General features: G+C 40.9%; 1 protein-coding gene across 8 annotated transcripts in view; it reads right to left on the bottom strand.

Moving 5' to 3' along the window:
- dock10 (dedicator of cytokinesis 10) overlaps nt 1–13,285 on the bottom strand; it is a 64,976-nt gene that overhangs the window by 38,609 nt on the left and 13,082 nt on the right. For 7 of the 8 annotated variants that reach the window (XM_032507274.1, XM_032507282.1, XM_032507278.1 and 4 more), the window contains exon 1: nt 5,373–5,779. The exons of the other annotated variant lie outside the window; for it this stretch is intronic. In XM_032507274.1, the coding sequence (XP_032363165.1) occupies nt 5,373–5,531 (159 nt within the window). In that variant the 5' untranslated portion in view covers nt 5,532–5,779. Of the gene's footprint in view, nt 1–5,372; nt 5,780–13,285 lie in introns of those variants that run through there. 8 annotated transcript variants of the gene reach the window in all.

Genomic DNA, 13,285 nt, shown 5'->3' with positions numbered 1-13,285 from the left:
TATATATATATATATATATATATATGAACTAGCATATAAACTATCAACTTCCTGTTCAAAAGCTTCCTGTCCATCTGCAAGAGAAGGGATGTATTAAAGTGAAAACAAAATAAAAACATTGCAATGTTTTCACTCATCCTCGTTTCCATTTAAATAAATGCACACAACACAACATAAAAATACAATAGCATTTATATCTACAGTACATTTGCCTGTATACTCACAGACACTCACTTCCACCAGATTAAACCTCATAGCAGAACAGAGCTCTGCACAAGAGGAAACAACTCCTGATGATACAACAATTTTGTATATCTGCTGATAACACACGACATAAGGGTCCGCCAATCAGGCTTTTTGGGAGCACTAATGAATTAAAGGATGCATAGAAATCAATGTATTGCATTATCCCACTTTAAAGGGTCAATGCACCCATGTAATGTATTACCAACTGTCCTGTCAAGACATACAGATTTCACAAAGAGGTGTTCTAATGTTATGCCTCCACCCCATTGCAATGGAATTCAATTTGCATTGAAAAATCACAGCACTGAAAAATAATAGTTCCACACCAAAAAAAAAAAAAATCAACACCAACAGCTCTTTCTAAAAACAGTGTCTTTGTTTCACTCTGAGCATTACAGAACACGCTGTCAACTGTTTTCATGTAGAGATTATTAATTTTGTAGAAAGTAGTTCCTTTAGAAATTGACAGCAATGTCTGAGGATTATCTAGACCATATGGGACACAGTTTCTGGAAAGACACACAGATGTAATTTTGCAATGCCACGAGCACCATGAATAAAATCTCAATTGTATTTGAGGAGAGGCGGCAATCTCAGGTACATGTCGCAAAACCTGAGCAAACGAACACAGAACTATGGCTGGATACCACAAGCTACCAGTTGGTTTTGGTCAAGTGACGTGAAGTAACCGTAGACTGTATATTACTGGACAACGCATGTGTGAGGTCACCCACTGTGTGTAGTTGAGTTTGCCGTTACGGGCGCAGCTATCCTGGTTGTGGATGTGACGATTTTAGGTGAGAGGGAGAAGCGAGGGAGGAGCGACTTACACTCTCAATACGTTACACACTTTCACTGGCAATCACATCATAGCCACGCCCTAAAACAACCCCTACTTTATCGATCGATTTTAAAATTAACGAGACCCTAAATGGGTGGCTGTGGCTCAGTGGTAGAGCGGTTGCTAATCGGAAGGTTGGCGGTTTGATCCCCGGCCCTGCGGTCCCATGTCGAAGTGTCCTAACAAAACACTGAACCCCGAGTTGCCCCCGATGCTGTGCATCAGAGTGTAAATATGTGTGAGTGTTTATCTGATGAGCAGGTGGCACCTTGTACGGCAGCCTCGGCCACAGTGTATGAATGTAAAAGCGCTATGTCATTAAGACTAGAAAAGCGCTATATAAGAACAGTCCATTCACATAATTCAAAAAATGAACATCACGCTGTATTGCGGAAGACTTAAAACTAGTGATTGAGACCATAAACTCATTGGGAAAATGTTTACTGAGATAATAAACCAACCCCCTTTTGCGACTGCATGTGTCGCCCCCTGCCCGGAATACAGATATAATGCAGGTTTAAGGTACTTTTGCATTTGCAGCACTCGTCGAACCGGATGCTTTGTCCATTAGTATTTACAGTCAATGGAAGTAACAAGACAGGTTTGAGGTTAAAGTATAGAACTGGTTTCACACAAAAAAAGACATTACAAAAAATACAAAATGTGCAAAATGCAAAGGCTTGACATCTGTTTTGCTTCTAGCTAGCATCTTGCTATTTACGAAGCTTTAAGATGATTAAATGATGGCACTGCAGCACAGTATGTCTCATGACTGCAACTGTGATGTTCATGAAAGGGTAAAACAACAACCTGCAATTCTATCAGGGCAGGACATATCTAAGTAAAGCCTTAATCTTAATCTACGGTATGTTTTCCTAATTTAATGAGCGTTAATAACTCTTTGATGTTTCGCATCGGAGAAAAGTGAATCATAATTATGCTCTTAGCACGGCACTACTACAAACCCATTTAACGTCTGCAGCTCTACCTCCCTCCTCTCCTTTCCCTCCCTCCATCCATCCTCTGTTCTGCAGCTGGCTCCATCCCTCCCTCTCATCTCCTCCTCTCTCACGGCCTCATTTCATTAAACATCCTCAGCAGCACACTCCTTTATTTCTTTTTCCTTTGATTCTCTCTCTGTCTTTTTCCTGATTCCTTGTTCTCACCCTATTAAGCATCCCTTTTAACATCTCTACTTCAGCCCCCGGTCCTCTGTTTTTCTCCCTTCCTTCCTCCTAGCAGGGGTGAGACAGAACGGGTGTTGATGTTGGTAAAACTACGGCGATGCGGAGGGTACAAATCGAGTACTAGACTGGTAGTTCATAGCATGGCTTTCGTCCAGCATAACTGTGAACAAGAGAGTGAGTAGGAGGGAGAGGGGGGTAGGGTGCTTTGAACTGGTGAGGACGAATCAAAGATGGGAAATGATTAAGACAGCGAAGGAGAGAAATCACGGGGTTCAACTCGTTGCGTGTTATGTGCACAAGCTGGTCTGTATCACTCTCAAGCACAGACTTAAGGGCTTATCATCCTGTTAAAGGAAAGACGCGTCAAGAAAGTGTGACAAAAACCAAGAGAGGGCGAGTTTGGAAGAAGAGAAGCGTGTGAAAGATTGATAGGGAGTATGCAAGAGAGACACAAAGGGGGAGAGAGGGAGACGACTGGGACAGCAGAGAGGAGAATAAACCAGACAGAAGTCATCTGCTTTACATCATTATAGCAATGCAAGGTCTGGAGGGAGTCACCCTCGGCTGAGTGGGGATTCATACATCTAAGAGAAGTCACTCCTCTGATGAAAATCAAACTGTTCTTGCTTTTGTAAGGCCAATATGATCCAGTGTTGAAAAATGAAGGGAACTTTTTTTCAAACTTTCTTGTATTCTTCCAAAACACATACATACAACTTGTTTGGTTGCTGTTTTCCCTAACACATCTATTTCAGACTGTCCATTCAGCTGTGTTAAAGTCATTCCACAGACCATAAGTAGCCCTTGTTCCGCAGACAATTAACGGACCAGTAACACGTTACCAAATGCCAATCAACAGGTCAACAACCCCAAAGAGGATTGGCAGTGTCCAAAAAGACACTGGAGGTTTTTCATTCTTTCCCTGACCCTAGTGTCAGTGACAGGGGGACAGAGGAATACATAGAGGGTCAAGTCTGGAGGGAGAGCCCTTGATGGAAACCATGTTTACGGTAAAGCCTCTTTCGACCTTCCCCCAGCCAAATTCCTTTCAGAAGTTATATTTATTTATAGTTTTAATCCTGACGGTTCTGAAAAATACACAGACCAGTGGTACTATTCTTGCTCAGTTAAAAACATTTTTTTAGAACTTTAAATATTTATATAGGACTAGAGATATTCCGATACCAGTATCAGTATCGCCTCTGATACTGCCTAAAACTCTGGTATCGGTATCGGGAAGTACTGGAGTTTATGCACTGATCCGATAACACATAATAAAGCACTAAAGATAATCTATGTTAAAGTAATTTATTTATGTCTCTTTCCGTTAGAACTGACTGTCAAAACTGGATGATAAAAGAAAGTTCTGTAGCGTCCATTGTTTGAGTTTGTTCATGTTTCACAAAGAAATTAACCTGAGCCAGAACGACAACAAAGATAGAAATATATATTACATCCATACAGAGATAGTAGTACACTATTGTTAAAACGTAATAAAATATGCCACACTGGTATCGGATCAGTACTCGTTATCGACCGATAGGCAAGTTCAGGTATCAGAATCAGTATTTGGAAGCAAAAAATGGTATGGCTTTGCATTTGACTTGGGCCTTTATTATTTTCTGTCTGCAAGCTGTTGCTTGGTAATTTTTTAACATGGTAGTCATTTTTATGCAGATGATACACAGCTGTACTTTTTCGCTTGATCCTTCTAATATCCAGTAACCTGAATCCCTACATGATCATCTAATGCAATGATGATATGTCAAAGAACTATATAACCAAAAACTTGACAAATCTAGCCTGGACACCTGTGTGAATCCCACACTGGATCGCGGTCTTTCAGCATGAAACTGTGCTGTAGGAATTGGCTGTCATTGAAAGTGGTGCCATCTTTGTTATTGTTTTTAAAAAAGGTGACCAAATAGTTTAAGGTAGAAAACTATAGCCAACACGACATTTTTAGCTCTGATTAATCTCTTACCCTGACTCTATGGAAATAGCTCATGCTAGAAAAACAACAGGCCGAGTTAGTGCACTCATTTCAGTTTCTAGTGCAACCTGGCCTGAAAACATCAGCACATGCTATTATCACAGTACAAGAATAAGGTGGCAAACATGACTTTGCAGTGTAAACTTTTATGAATCTAGTTTGCCACAGAGAGCAGAAAAACAGGCACCAGAAGGTTTATGGAGAGAAAGAATAAAAAGGGGAAACAGAAGGGGCGAGTGTAAAGATCCCAGCCTGCCAAAACTCTTACATTTTTTCCACTGGGCTTACAGAAACCAGGGTCTTTCTGGAAATAAAAAATCTGGCCAACACTAGTGGATACAGATACCAAACAGATGTACTGACTGTACTGAAAAGAAAAGTCAGTAAGAAGAAATGGACATGTACTTAATCCAGTCACTCACTCACTCACTCACTCACTCACTCACTCACTCACTCATCAACATTGTACTCGTGGTTCTGTTTAAATAGCTATTTTTACTTCTCTGTTGGCCATATTCAGAGCAATTAGATTTTTCCCGCAGAAACTAGATTCCACATGTTTGACCCTGCCTTCAGACTCAGGACATCTATCCATCATTGCAAATAAAATGCAAAAGAAATATATACACTCATGTAGGCATGGGAAGGTAACTGTTTTTAAGGTATACCGCACTTTGAAAAAGTCAAAATTCAAATCCACTTAACATTTTCCATCATAGCGTTCCTTAGGTATCAGCTGTTTTTTATGAGTGGTCAAGGTGAGAAACTGCAGTGTGCAGTGTGTTAATAAAATAAATGTATTGAATAAAATACATTGTGTTCAATGAAAAAAAAGTGTTTTTTTACTCAGAAATTTAGAAAAATATGTATTTAAAGCTGTTATTGCAATACTGTACTGCAATACCGGGAAATTTTTTCTGAAGGTTATCATTACGTCAGAATCGTACACTGGCCCATGCCTACACTCATGCACATCTAAATATGAGGCCATTGTGCACACAATTACTCCACACCTACATGCTGTAGTCCCCTCTACCTGCCCACATATGCATGAGGTAGAAAGGTAGAGTTAATAGCGAGTTGGAGGTGCAGTAGTGCTGGTTACCATTACAATGATGGTCAGAGGTGAGGTGGTAGACGAGTAACCCTCCAAGGTGGGAGTGGCAGCATCCAATGACATCTGGTCCTGTCGAGAACACATGTGACCGCAGTCAGCGCCGCCCACTGAGCGCAGGAGCAGGACTACACTGGCCGAACAACCCATAATCCACTGCTGTTGACTCCTAGTCCAGCCTGATCCCAGTCAACCTGAACTGAAGTGTCTGCCCTGATGACAGTCGAGTTCATTCCAGTCAGCCCCTGGTCCAGCCAGTGCTCTGTTCAAGCCCAGTAGGATAACTGAGACGCCATCCTCTTCTGCCCTCCCCTTGCTTCCCTTTAACCAGTTCTGCTTTGCAAGCTTTCTGTTTCTTTCCCACACTGCTCTAAGCCAGTCTCCAGCTCCTAATGTTGCTGAGCATACACACTGGCAGCCTTACATGGCTGTCTCTCTCTCTCTCTCTCTCTCTCTCTCACACACACTCTCACACACACACACACACACACACACACACACACTGCAGCTGTGCACGGTTCAGCCCAGCCCAACTCAAGCAACAAATCACAGTCTGCAATAGCTGTCAGCTGACCCGGACCAGCTGCTACATGCACGCACACACACATACATAGGCCTACTCATATCATTTTTCTGATTTCATTCTGCAGCACTCTCCTTCACCATTTTTCTTCTAATCACACCAGTCATTTCAAGTCGCAGTTCTGATGACTGGGTTTGTACATTTGCGGTTTTTACACTGAAGACAACACGCAAAACGCAGACATGCTGTCCCACACTCTGATTTGGTTAAATAAACTGTTGCTTTATTAAAGAAAGAGTACAAAAATATGCACGTTAATGCATTTGCATGTGTTTGCTACTGCTAATTCAGCTTAATGTTCTGTAGTGGAGGTTGGCAGATTGTGTGTGCAGCTACAGAGAGATTGTTGGGAAGTGGTGAGAGAGGCTATTGAACAGGAAGTGGACGGAAAGTGGGGAGTGGGCGGCTTTACGGATGAAGCGTGCATCTGGAGTTTTAGGACTGTAGAGCTAACATGTAAAATTCCAGAGACTTTGGTTCAGCACATAGACAGGCAACAGGACACTGACTGGGCTTTTGCTGAGTCTATACAGCATAAAATGCCATTACATCGGTTCTGATGTCCCCAACTGCCAGCAACAATCACTTTAACCACTAATTGTTCTCAGGTCACTGTAACATCTGGTCTTGCTTTATTCTTCATGTTCCATTTTCCCTGTGTGTGGCTGAATGGAAAGACATGAAGAAATGTGCATTATGAGGACAAAATGGGTTTCATATGTTTTGCAGCTATTTAGCATGTACGACTGAAAGAAAAGAGAAAGGGGAATCCCCTTTTTCTTCCTTGCCAGTCATACAAGTGGAACCAGAGGTTTTCTAGAACATAGATTCATATCATTTTTCACTTCTGTCACCCAAAGGATTCTGAAGGGACGCTTTGAAGCCTGGGTTTTTTGTTGACTGTTCTTTGCCATCTTTGTCACTCACTGGACTTTAATGTAATTTGGTTAATGTGGGTGGAGCAAGACAGTACCATCAAGCACAACAAACTGAATGTGACTGGCCGAAACAACAGTCAATCATCCAACGCTCCCCAAAGCATACATCTTTTAGAAGCCTTAATTCCTCAATGCGACAATGGTTGTCAAAATCCCCACCAAGATACCCATTAGAGGAAGTAAAAATAACTCAAAAAAAAAAAAAAAAGATTTAATAATTTATTGACTAACAGAGAGAAGTTGTCTTCAAAACTAAGTTTTAATGCAACCAGCATCCAGAAACTATTACAGAAAGCACATCTTAATGCACACTTGTCTTTTTTAATTGTGCAATATGACATAAGACAAACAGTGTCACTGTCCAATTAAAAAAACATGTTTCTGGAAAATTGAAATAATTAAGAAAATGGTCCTAATTCTTAAGATAATTAAACAATTTAAAAATCCATTGGATTGGCTGAAAAACACATTGTCACAATGAGGAAAACAGTTTTTTTTTAATTAGCTTAAGTTGATTTTTTTGGAGATAGATGGTTTTTACATGACAGCAACGAGCCTTTATATACATGATGAGAGTTATGAACAAGTATACCGTAGATTGACACAAATCAGTCAAACGTATAATAACATTATGCAGATGCATCCCAAAGCATCACTGAAATTGAAATGGCTAGGGCCCTTTGAGGGAATGTTTTATATATTATACCTATACTATAATTTAGCCTGACTGCATGCAATGTTTTTAAACTCTCTGTAGATCTGTTATCAAGTGACACATAATGTATAGACAAAGACATTTGCACACTTTTAGCTCCGTGCAGAGAGTAGGAGGTAACCATGGGGATGTTGTTAGGTCATGATTAAGGTCATTAGTGTCCATGCCAATGTGACAGAAAGCCCCACCCGCCGCCCACATAAATGCTCATTATTACAATGCTTTACATGGCTAAATATAATCAGCACAACATGCACAAACACACAGAAAGACACACAAAAGCATGCACCCATACAAAATTGCTACTTCTTCCCCACACAGTGTACACATATTAATGTGCCCACTCAGTAGGAGATGACAGTGTATATGTCCAGTGCAATGTTCAAAGTGGAGAGACATTAACCGCACCCACCACCACCACCACCCTCCCCAGCGCTTCCAAAATCATTACTGCTCACTAAATGCTCTTCAGTGCAACATGCCTTATAGCAGCAGTAAAAACACAGAAACCACAAAAATAAGCTTTGTTTGTATGCCAGGCTTTCACAATGGTCCTGTCATGCAAATATGCCCACACAAACATGCCCTGTAGTCGTCAGCACAGTCCCCATGTTACACAGCTAGCTTGGTGTTGTGCTCTCATTCACTCCGCCTGCCTTCACACTGAGTGCAGACACAAATTAAATGACCACGCTGGCTCCTGTATCCATCCAAATGTTCATTAAGGTTTAACTAATCATTGGATGTTTCCTTTATCTGACAACATGCAAAAAATTACAAAAGAGGATGACAAGATAAGATCCCTTACATTTGAGATTTTAATTGATGCTGATGTGGCATTACTGTTATCTATTTAACCCTTGTGTTGTCTTTGGGTCAGATTTTTCAAGTTCATGGGCAGACAACACATGGGTTATGAGGCACTTGTATCTGCCAACCTTTAAATTCCTTATATTGGGGGGGGGGGGCTCTCTGGTATGTAACAGTGGGTGGCAGTAATATTCTAAGGTTGTGGCTACACTGTCAAAACAAGAAGAGAAAGCAGGAGTAGGCCCTGATACTGTATATTCAAGAAGTGTAAAATGTTTTTAGATTTTGTTATTTTGCTCCGCGTGTAGGCTGAGTCCTTGGCAGGCTGTGTGACATCCCCTCTCTCTTTCATTATCAAACTATCATAAAGGCAATAAAAGCCTGAAGAAAATGTTTTTAAAAAAAATAGCATTGGAAAGGTTTAGTATTTGATATTAGGAGCGGTGGTTTAAGTCATCATGCTAATATGAGGCCTGATCACACCACATTGTGTGTAGCCATCAATTAAGTCCGAACTTTTGCACGTTTCCTACAAGAAAACACTGCAGTCTTAATGCAGAGCCAGTGTACAATATGCCACAATAGTAACAATCTTCTGTGCATTTTACAATTGTTTCACTTCACCTATTTTTTTTTTTAAATAGAAGAAGAAGGAGAGGTGAGTTTACAGCAAACCTCCCGAGGCAGCGTTCCGCAAATGAGGTGGTGAGTGTTGAATAAGTGATGAACCCTCGCACTTCCATGGAAGAGAATGAGAGAACCAACACGCCCTCTGTGGTTGGAGACACAGACATGGAGATGGCACAGTGTAAAGCAGCTCGGCTCCCAGAATACCTTTCCTTTAGTTGAGTTAGGGGAATAAATAAATCACACAATGAAATGAGAGAACAAACCTCTACAACAGCTCACATCCCCGGGCAAAACCACAAACCCCTGTACCACCGTCCATGAGACTGAATAATCTGCTCTTTAGTTCTTCACTGAGTCTTTTTTTTTTTTACTCCTGTCACTCCCTATTTCTTCTTAAATTATTATCCATATATCAAATATCCAAATTCTGAACTCTCATGGACACATAATAAATGCCAACCACTGTGACCGTATGTTTGGTAATGCTTTATTTCATGGGTCATTTATTTTCCAAATAATTTTCCTGAAACTGATATGTAAGTGTTACTTCTTACAGTGCAAAGTAAAAAGGTGCTATGTGTTTGAGGAAATGGAGAAATCGCTCAGCTGGTACACTTGTTAAGTAGCTGCTATTCTTCACTGTGACTTCATTAGAAAGAAGGAAATGATACACTGTAGATAATACAAGAAAGTTTTTAAATTCTTAAATTGACAGAGATATTTTGCAAAATAACCTTTTAATAGTTTAAAAAAAAAACATACAGAGATCCATTTGGTACCATGAATTAATAGGCTATAGATTTATGGTTAAAATTATATAATTATGCATATTTGTATATTTAATTGTGCAAGATAAATATGTTCTCAGTGGTGGCTCACCTGGCTGAGAGTGCACCCCATATGGATCAGTCCTAACCCGAGTGGCCCAGGTTAAAGTCATATTGTTGCATGTCGTCCCCCCTCTCCTGTCTTCAGCTAGTGCATCAGTTAAAGGTTAAAATAGCTCCTCCCCTAAAATATGTTAACTAGGAAAAAAAAGTGTTATGTATCACGTAATTTCAACGATGTTATTAAGAATCACATGGACCATTGCAGTACAATAAAGCGTTAGTATTCAATTGTGTGCACCTTTGCTATTGTTAGGACCTACAGTTGTTGTTGCTTCCTTGTGTGACCGGGGTTAAGCTGTGTGTAAGTCAGAACCTCAGTAAAGGATGACATCATTGGGGTGTACAGGGAAGGGTGCTGCAATCATTTTGTGGAGTTAATGTTTTCCAGCTGTACAGCCTCCGTCTCTATAATCCTTTTGGTCAACAACATCAACAGTGACAAAGTGGCGGTTACGTACACTAGATTTGCAGGAGTTGGATGTGTGTGTGTGTGTGTGTGTGTGTGTGTGTGTGTGTGTGTGTGTGTGTGTGTGCATGCTGCATATGCATGTAGGTTAACTATTTAGACAAGAGACAAACATAAGCAGTTTTACTGACTTCAAATACTTCAGCCAACTAGGCCAAGCTGGGAAACCACAGTCCATTAAAACTCCAGCACACCGCCTTGTAAGCAGTTAGCTCTGCTATAGTTAGGTTCCCTGTAGCGCAGGAGGCTGACTCATGGCAGCCGTGTTTGATGTGGCGCAGAGCTTCAGCGAATTTACTTGGGAAAACATTCTCCTGTTTCCATGGTGACCACAACAGGAAGGATGCTGTCACTCAAGGGTGCTGGGTTCTCAGCAAACTACAGTTTGGCCTCTGGCAATCACAGAGAAAGAGGGACACAGGGTCAACCTCTGTTCTCACATAGGGATTCTCTGTGACAGGCTGCAGAAATGGAGAACGTTTGCTGACTGGACTTGACAAAATGTCAGGAGGAGAAATCTGGAAACTGCAAACTTTCATACTACGTTGCGCTGGAGTAATTTTCTTTAAAACTCCAAATGATAACTCTTTCACGTTTTGATCGGATTTGTCGTGTCGATTGAACTTCATCAAATGACCAGTGGGCTTCTGCAAGGGCTCAGAAGACATGAGTCTGCAGCTCAACATGTCTCAATGCATTTGCAGTGACTACTGTTTCCAACTTTTCGGTGTTGCTACAGTAGTTGACTAGTAGACAAGTTAATATTGTCTCGAACTCATCCTGAAGTGCGTTCTCAGTAAAACCTCAGCCTGCGGATGCAACACCACAGCACACCGTCTCTTGCACAAACAGGAAGACAGACAAAGATCTAAACTGAGCACTAGGTAAGATGCATATTTCAAAATCCAATGACAACCAAATTAGGCTATCTAAGAATTGATTAGAGAAAGCATTTTATTTAAATCCCTCTGTAGACAGTACCTGTAAATTGTCAGATGTTTTTGTGGTGAGACATTGTTTGGTCATTTTCATGGCCTTGAGAGTTTCATCATATTGTATTTAATGATGTTATTTCAGGTGGTTGTATACATTTATGGCGTTAGCCTGCTGTCTGTGCTGCAGCTGTGGCAAAATAGTTCTTGGAAAGTATGTGCTATTGACTGTCATTTTTTGTATTTAAAAACGTTCCACAGAGCAGATGTAAAACTTTTTCCATTGAAGCACGACATCAGTTTGAACTGGAGGGGTTTTCTTGATCCTGACTCATTTTGCATTTGATTTTGTTGCTCCTCCAGAGCTTTTACTTTCGCTGCATCACTCTTCTGTCTCTCTTTCACATGTCAGATTTGTTTTTCTGTCCCTTCTGCAGGTGGCTGCCTGTCACATGATGCGCAGTTGTCTTGTTTTTTGTTGAAGCGACCTAACGAAGGAAATTAGAAGCACTTGGTTTGATGCAATGGATCGCCCTCCTAATGCAAACACAGTCGATATATTTTCATGTTAGAATCCAATTTCAAATCAGAATCAGAATCAGCTTTATTGACCAGGTATGAAGACACATACGAGGAATTTTCCTTTGGAGCATAGTTGCTCACAATGTGCTTACACATTCAAAACAAACAACCCAACAAACAATATATACACACTAATATATATACTCTAAGCAGAAACAATGTGAATCCAAATCATGATTTATATGTACAACCCGACTGTAACAAAATCATGCTGTAAACCCAAAGACTGTGTAATATCTGGCTCTGAGTTGAGCTCTTTCCCTAGAGGAGTTAACAGGAAGAACAGAGTTTAGAGCAACAGCACACTGCCAATGCCATCTAGTGCTGAGGACTGGACACAGCAGGTGGAGTGTGGAGGACGAGAGGGTGCCGGTCTCAACACCTCGGTGTAGCAGTTGCCAATCTTTAATTAATGACCTCCAGGAGGTGCTCTGTGTTGATATACTATCTGGTCCCATGGCAGCCGGTTTGTTTAGAAAAGGAAGCTGTTAAAATGTCTTTAAATGAGAACTAAAGTCCTGAGGCAGGAGGGATGATGGGGGAGGGAGCAAGAAAGGGGAGATGGGGAGGAGAATATGGGAGATGGGACGTTAGTGACTAGCAACTGCCGGGAAGGGGGGGGCGTTGTTAAAAATTTCCATTCCTTATCCTAAGACTCACCTCCCTCTTAAAATTCACCCAGCCACCCGCAACAATCAACCACACCTTTTCTCCTTTACATCCATCTTACCTACTGTAGCCTCCAAAGAACTCTTTTTTTTATTGTTTTATTTATTTTTACAGTATTTGTATTTTTTCCAACAATTTAGTGGAGATAAACACAAATACACACACCATTGTTCAGGGGAAAAGCATATCTGTTCATATATGTAGTTATAACAGACAATCAGGCAGCATATTAGCTCAAATAGAGAGACAGAGGAGCATCTTTAAATCCTGGGGAGAGTAATTGGAAGCAGACACTACTTTGATTCAGGTGACTTATGACACCTGGGTTTCCCTACAAGGATTAACACAAGTTTACCTTATCTTTAGAAAAGGTAATGAATAATAATGTATTGTTTGTTTGTTGCATAATTTATAACTTGTTAAATATAAGTGGGATACTGTACATGTCATAGAGGGGTTTACATTCCACATCAGGGGACTCGTTTCAGAGGTGGTATGCCACCCAGATGTTGATACCATAGACAGTCAAAGAAATGGACAAAGCCACGTCGTAGACTTGCAACGGAGAGCAGTGAAGTCTATTAGAGTCACTTTTCCGCTGAGTGCTGAGTGTTACTGCGCAGCCTCTAACTGAGCTTGACGACGTAGATGTGACGTGAGCAGCCTGTCTGAAAGTCGTAAGTCTTCTG

This window comes from Etheostoma spectabile, chromosome 3 (assembly GCF_008692095.1).
Source record: "Etheostoma spectabile isolate EspeVRDwgs_2016 chromosome 3, UIUC_Espe_1.0, whole genome shotgun sequence".
Lineage (NCBI taxonomy): Eukaryota > Metazoa > Chordata > Actinopteri > Perciformes > Percidae > Etheostoma > Etheostoma spectabile.
Note: the sequence above shows the minus strand (reverse complement) of the source record. Positions and strands in the feature narration are given on the sequence as shown.